This window comes from Montipora foliosa, chromosome 12 (assembly GCF_036669935.1).
Source record: "Montipora foliosa isolate CH-2021 chromosome 12, ASM3666993v2, whole genome shotgun sequence".
NCBI lineage: Eukaryota > Metazoa > Cnidaria > Anthozoa > Scleractinia > Acroporidae > Montipora > Montipora foliosa.
The window spans coordinates 41348527-41356026 of record NC_090880.1 but is presented as its reverse complement, the minus strand read 5'-3'; the positions used below and the strand labels follow the sequence as shown (position 1 = coordinate 41356026).

The 7500-nt window shown below is 40.0% G+C and overlaps 2 protein-coding genes across 3 annotated transcripts in view; both read right to left on the bottom strand.

The window, feature by feature from the left end:
• The window catches only part of LOC137979898 (photoreceptor-specific nuclear receptor-like), a 17429-nt gene extending 15675 nt beyond the window's left edge, over positions 1 to 1754 (bottom strand). The window contains exon 1 of the mRNA XM_068827214.1: positions 1619 to 1754. Within this exon, the coding sequence (XP_068683315.1) occupies positions 1619 to 1694 (76 nt within the window). The 5' untranslated portion in view covers positions 1695 to 1754. The remainder of the gene's footprint in view (positions 1 to 1618) is intronic.
• A 2962-nt stretch (positions 1755 to 4716) lies between these two features.
• LOC137978602 (exonuclease 1-like) overlaps positions 4717 to 7500 on the bottom strand; it is a 19067-nt gene continuing 16283 nt past the window's right edge. For both annotated transcript variants that reach the window (XM_068825596.1, XM_068825597.1), the window contains exons 12-13: positions 7404 to 7500; positions 4717 to 5852 (exon numbers count right to left, since the gene is read on the bottom strand). The exon at positions 7404 to 7500 is cut by the window's right edge and continues 57 nt beyond it. In XM_068825596.1, coding sequence (XP_068681697.1) covers positions 5837 to 5852; positions 7404 to 7500 — 113 coding nt within the window. In that variant the 3' untranslated portion in view covers positions 4717 to 5836. The remainder of the gene's footprint in view (positions 5853 to 7403) is intronic.

The window sequence follows — 7500 nt, the reverse complement described above, 5'->3', positions numbered from 1 at the left end:
GGCGTTCCAGTTCTTCATTTTCGCTCTCTGTTTTGCAAGATTATCTTCTGCAAGAGCAAATGTTCCCCGAGGGCCAATTCACCTCGCATTTATTTCGCTTCCATGAATTTAGCTACAATATGGCATCCCTTATTCCACGATAAAAAATTGTTTAAGAAAACACTACAATCCGCCAAAAAAACACCCGGGACGCGCCTTTGGAGACCTTACGTTGTGCAAACTGTGCGAATATCTTTAAAATAGAATTGTTTGAGTCGAGATAGCTCAGAGAACTTTCCCGCCAAAACACAACGCCATGTATCAGTAATACAAGAAGCGATGGCCGTTTTCGTCAAATAACTGAGTACCTGGCATTTCAATGCTACAAATCCTCGTTAACTTAGCTTGTTAAAAATGTAAATTGTCCTTGCTAAGCCTACGAAAATTGATTCCCTTGCTAAAAACAAGACAAACGCAAGCAACATTGAAACGTTGCTAGACCATAATTTGGCGACTGTTATAAATTGTCCAAAGATGTGGCCATTTATTGAAAAGGTCTTTTAAAGCCAAAATTTAGGCATATGTATTCATTCGACCGAACTCACAAAGTTAAATTGCTTTTATTTTAGAGATGTCAAAATAGGTTTCTTATACAGATAAAAATAATCCAGTAACTCCACCGTCTTTCAGCGCCAGACTACCGCTGCCAAAGGCAAAACCAAAGGCAGCTATTAATGTAAGGTCAGCAACCGAAAAATACAGCGTTTCTCAATTTGGTGATGTTTCAGCTTCAATATGAAGCAAAGTTATGATAAATATCGAGCCATTGGAACTGAACTGCGACGAAAGTAACTAAATTACTCACAAAGAGCGACTTCGAGTGAATTTTTTTGCGTATAAATTTACAACTGACTAGCATGCACGACCTCAAGTAGTTCACCACTTCCGAAAGCTTTGCCGAAAGTAAATTTACTTTACTATAAAATTCCTCATCCTTGATTCAGACGATGACGGGTTACGATTAAGGACTGCGTTTGATGGAGAGTATCCGAACTCAGTCCGGCAAATCAGCCCGTGGAAAATGTGAAAATTTTCGGCCCAAAACATTGACATTCAGTATTCCACGCGGCAAAAAACGACTGGGCCATGCATGTACAATACAGCCGAAAAGTTAAATCAGGCCATTTTGAGAGGAAGTCGTTCCATTGAAGGAAAGCCATTGATTTTGGTCAAAAGAGGATTATAATTCTTCCTGAGTCACATGCGTTTCACAGTGTTTTGCATTCATTATCACATTTCAAACATTTGATTTCCGTAGAATGTCGTCTTTGTTGTGTGTGACATGAAGAGCCGACCGCGGTTACTGTCTAGCTGTTAATTCCACCATAATTCTCGCTCTAAGCCAAAGTAATTCTCCTCCTTTCAGAGACCTTAAATTATAGATACTCCTTGCTAGTTTTCTGTAATTGAAAATGAATTGAAATTCTCTACGAAGTCTCCTCTGATCGACAAAATATTGAAACCAGCAAGGGTTGGGAACGACACGCAACAGCAGTTCTGACCGCATTGAAGCTCCTTTGGACCTGACTTTGAAGGAGCTACAATTCTCAATTTATGCTTATGAGAAAATGTGACATACCTTTATCTTCAAGAACACGTTTTTTCTTTTGGCTTTTGTCAGATGAATTAGCGCTTTCAGGCTCAGTGTCTTCCATAGCGCGGAGCGAAGCTTTAGCGAGTGACTGAAGCGAAGTGAAAGCCACTTTCGAAGTGACTCGTTTGTTTATTCCCTGATATGACATCATCGTGTATCCTGTCATAAATTTGTGAATGACTGAAGTCCCGCCCACAGTGACTCTCTCCCTACAGAGAAACACTGGGAACTTGACATTTGACAAACAGCACTGTCGCATGTATTTATTGCACTTTTCGAATGAGAGACATTAACATTTATTTTAAAAGCGGATATATAGTGACTTCACTAGGCATTGCGAAGTGGGCAAAATGCGCGTGACATTTTCAAGCGAAATTTGAATTATTTAGGACCGGTCACGAGATAAAATGTCGATGAGCAATCAATTTCAACAATGAGTTACCGACAGCTGGGATGTCTGTTTAAAGCCCTTTCCTATGGTAATATTGTTAAGTACATGCTATCCAATACTCAACTTCTTTAAAGGTTATCTAAATTTTCATTTCACGTATTTAATTGTAGGGCAGTTAATTTTCGAACGGATATTTGTGAGGCTACAATAGCAGATGGCACTGTTTCAATGTTTCAGCTTCAAACAGTTTCAAATATCAAACTGTCATAATACAACTTTCGAGCTTTTCAGCCGAGTTTCCAAAATAAATGTCAGATTTTCTTTTACTTTTGAGATCAAATGTTAACGCTCGATATCAGTATATGATTGAAGTTGCGTTAGATCGCCGTCTCAGGAGGACTGTTTGCTTTAATTTTTTTTTTTTTTTTTTCTATTTTCCGATCCCTTTCCAAGGGGTTTGAGGAGATAACTGGAATGGAAGCCAATTGTTTGGCCTCCCTTTCAGTGGCCTTCCGGGAGAGAGGACTGAGGCATCCTTCGTGGTCTTCTACACTCCCTTGTCCGATTCGCCTTCGTTTTACGCGAAGACGAGGAGGCTATAATGCTGATGGTGGTCGGCTCTGTTGCAACACGGCTAAGCAAGAACAGCACATCAAGAGCTGGGGGGCCCGACGGCCTTCCAAACTGGGTGTTAAAGGAGTTCTCAGATATTCTAGTCCCAGCGATTACCGAAGTTTTAAATCAGTCATTTCGAGAATCTGAACTCCCGCGTATTTGGAAGCAAGCGGATGTCGCACCAGTCCCCAAATGCAGCTCTATCGAAGATTTCAACAAAGACCTGAGGCCCATATCCCAAAATTCCACGTTGTCCAAAGTCGCCGAGGGGTTTGTTATTTTGGCGAGCGAAGGCGAGCTGGCCTTCGCTCGCCACAAGAGATCTGAACACCAGATTAACGTTTGCTTTCCCTTTGTATGCTGCACAACTGGCTTGGCAACAGATGGAACTGGCTCCCATGTCAGGGGAGCGCTCCTAGACTATAGAAAGGCTTTTGATCTCAGTAGAGCATAATTTACTGGTCGACAAACTTTATAGTCTAGGAGTTAAACCCACCGTTGTCAACTGGGGTGTGGATTTTCTGCCTGAGAGATCCCAACGTGTCATGTTTCTCAGAGTTTACCCCAGCCCCGCCGGGATTCCACAGGATACCCAAATTAGCTCGTGGCTCTTTTTGGACACGATAAATGAACTCACTACTACGGATAACTCTTTATCGGTCATGCGGAAATTTGCTGATGATACCACGGTATCGGAAATTGTTCCAAAGTTTAGCGTAAGTAATTTACAGGCCATAGGGGACCATATCCTACATGTAAACTGTCAAACGCCAACAAATTCAAACTGAACTCACTTAGGTGCAAGGAACTCCGTATAGATTATCGCAGAAAAGCAAACGTAGACATTCCTGCACTTGAGGTCAATACTAACACCTTTGAAACTGTTAAATAAGCTAAAGTACTAGGCGTTACACTAAGAGATGATCTAAAGTGGAATGATCATGTAGATAATATCACCGCGAAAGCAGGCTCAGCGTATTTATTTGCTCAAACAACTTAAGCGCGCCGGTATTGACCGTGTATCTCTCATTCAATTTTACTGTGCTTGTATACGCTCTGACTTAGAATACGCCTCGCAAGCATTTCATGCTAGCCTGCTGGGCTATTTGTCTGATCAGATTGAAAGGGTACAGAAGCGAGCCCTAAACGGATTGTGTATCCAGAACTTCCGTATAGAGAAGTGCTAGGAAATGCCAATATGACGTCACTTTTTGAAAAGCGAGAACACTGTAACGTGTATTACTCTATTTAATCAGATTATCGCAAGTAATGGCCATCAAAAACTGGCTGGACTGTTGCCTGCGCTCAACGACACATGATACAGTCTAAGGAACAAGCGAATGTCCTCTCTACCTAATATTAAGACCAAAAGGTTTCTTTTATATTGCATTTCTCAAATAAACGACAAATATAACTAACACGATAATATTTTTTAATGGTGTATTTTCATAACACATGTAATTCAGCCGTAAAGCTGCGAGTTGTGTTTTTAATAAAGGATTTATCTTTACGCTCCTATTCTGATTTTCACTCACGTGAAGACTCCAGCAAGTCCGACACTTGCCGTGATTCTGTTAGTTTAGTCTTATTTGCGGTGATGTCAACAGAACAAAAATTTGCATATTAAGAATGAAGTTCTTTTCCTGAAGTATAAGGGAGTTTTCCTTGTGCCAAAACTGGCCGGCCAGATCCGGGGATCTTTCATCTCCCCACCCCATATCCCTCTGGGATGCGTTTTGCGTTTTGCATATTCACACGCTGAAAGCCTTTGACGTCACTTTTCCCTGGATCCAACCCTCTGAGGTCCAATCGGTCGGTGTTGAACGTGAGTAATGGCGGACTCAAAGTAAACGGCCTTTGGATAAAAGCCAAAGCTCAAAATTCTGCCAGTCAGGCGTTAAGCAAACAAACTTTCAAAATTTGAAGAAAAAAAGGAAGTGATTTTTTTTTTTATAACATGGGCACTGAAAGCGTAGGTTCCAAGGAACGATACCGCTTACATATGTATTTCTACAGGATCTATGATGTTATTCTAGTTCAAAAGTACTGTTTGGAGGGACATTCTCTACAAGAGCTATTGAAGAGTTTCCCGCCTCGCCTTGCCTTTATGCTGTCTGAAGATAACTGATTTGTCAAGTTACCTCGCCGAGATTCTCTCAGTTATTTCTGGACTGACCACAATATCACGAAAGTCACCGGCAATATCTTTGGGAGAAAACATGTCACATAGAATTTGGAATTCTCCCTCTGCAAAGAAATCATTAGATTTTTTTATGCAATTTCCAAGGAATGTTTAAAATATCCTCCATACAGTTTTCGCCTAAGAACATAAGAATATTCCGATACATAGACCTTTAAAGGACACAATCACGTCATCGCTTGACTAACATAAACTTTGGCTTTTATTTTCATGACTTCAATTACTACCCCTAACTAAAACATACACGCATAAAATCTTTTCATCTGCTGCAAAAACGAAGACTCCCTCACCCGCGTTAGGCCGGAACCTCCACTTTTACTACAGAATAAGTTTAAACCGAAAGAAATTATGTTTCCAAACACATCTGTTCGAAATCTGTTTTTAAAAAATTGTTTTAAAATCGCTTGTTTTTAATTTTCACATTTCACGGACGCCGCCATCTTGAATAATTGTGACGTATTACGGTTGCTGTATTGCTCCGACACAAAGAGCTTTTGTCTAATAACAATAGGACAACCGTAACACGTCACAATTGTTTAAGATGGCGGCGCCCGAGAAATTTGAAAACAAAAACAGGCGATTCTAAAACTTACTTCTTTAGGATACAAACGCTTTCTTATAAAATAATTTTGACTGATTTGACTATAAAGCTTATTTCTTTCCTGTGAGTTAGTTTTTTTTTTTGTTGAATTAGAGGTTCCCTGTAACATACACACGGACTTATACGCGGCGTTTCGTAGAGCATCGCCTTAAAACCTTAAAATCGCATTGTGGTCCACAGTTGTCTTCGGTTTTGTAAAAAAAAACCCTAACAACAAATCTTTAGGCACAAAATCGTTCTTTTCCATGTACAGTCGAAATAAAAAGATGTTCAAATTCGTGTGTGCGTGCAACAGACATGAAAATATCATGAATATCGCTAATCAAGTTCGGAATTAAATTATGGTTCCATTGAGTTTTGCGCTTAATCTTTGAAGAAATAGTGCCAGATGACGGCTCAGTTATTCTGTAGTCTGAAAAACAAAAAGAGAATGCATGTCGTTAAAGTTTCCAAAAAGAAAAGGTAACCTAAAATACATCTGAAAATCACAGCTGTGGTTACTAGAGGCAATTTCCCTGGATAAATGTGAGGTCCACCAAGATAAAATTACGTTTTTGCCTGTAATCGATTCTACCGTGGGAAATGTACCCTGGTACATTTTAATAGTTATCACTTATGCGATCAAGTACAACAGAAAATCCCCACCCTCCCCCTCCGCAAAACCCTACAAGCAATTGTAAAAACAGTTGAGACACTCACTGTTAATAAACGTACAATGTGTGCCATTCAAGTCAGCGTATCCCCAACCCCCCTTCCCCCCCCCAAGCAAAGTTGTTGTCATTTGCATTTGCCATTCAAACTAAAGGGTATCAACATTGAAAACGGGGGCCCGAGGGGAGGGAGGGGTGTTGGGACTTTTCTTATGAACTGGAAGAGGGGTTTTAGGAAGAAGAGGTGAATTTTCGATTCAGTATGTCAACCTTTTTGCAATTGCTTATAGCTAGTTGAATTGAACGGGAGTTTCCTTTGCCCTGTGTTAAGGAGGGCTCCCTAGAGTTTTAGTCGCACTAGCATGCCGCGTAAAGCCTTAATCGCGCGTGTTTTTCTGATTTTCGTGACGTCTGCGTGACCAAATCTGTAAAATTAACTGCTGATATTCTCGCGTTCCCTTCGGTATTCTTTTTAATTGGCTCAGTTCTAGCCACGTACAGTTCCTATCAAATACCCTATATTTGTTAAAATCTGTCGAAGCTAATCGAATTTATTTTGAAAAATGACAAATTACAGAATATTGGCAAAACCGTCCAAGCGACCTTAACTTTTTACCACTTCAAAATGTCACGCAATATCATTTCCATAGCATGGCAAAAAATAAAAAAAAATCAACCGAAGGAAAGTATGAATATTAGGGAATTTAGGCCAAAAATAGAAATAAATCTGCCCGCCATAAAATGTGATGTTGCCATGGTAACGGTCATAAGAAATTGACACCCAAAAAATAATCCTCATGACATCGGCGAGCTAGTAGTCAACTTTCCGATTTGCAAGCGGAGTGTACGAATAATCAAGATGGTTTCGAAAAAATACACGAGGGAACAAACCATAAATATATTGCCGTCATCAATGTTTATTTCCGAGAAAATCAGGCATTTTCTATTGCATAGAATAGTTGGAACACTCGTTTTCAGTTTGGGGAGCATTCGGTTTTCGGGATGAACGAATTCTCTGCAATTGACAGTTATTATTTGATTATTTGACTGAGAAAGGGTGCAGTGCTTGCATAAATATCGTCACATTCATAAAAAATGAAATTTAAACAATAAAACAGAAACATGTTGAAAACGTCACTCAGTCTTTTTGATGGCAAAAATTGGCTAGCATTTTACACTGACCGAAAGCGACGCTTGTAGGTGATTTTCCCTTCAGTTAGTCTTAATTTATGCACGTGGCGCGGCGCTTGATCGAGAGAATGATCGAGAATACGAAAGAGTACGGTTCAATTTTCTTCGCCTAATTCACTCACTTTGGTTTCTTTCGTTTGTCAAATTCAAAATAACTGAACAAAGTCGAATTTGCAGTCGACGTTTGAGACGAGTCCTGAGAACTGCTGTTTGATTTCG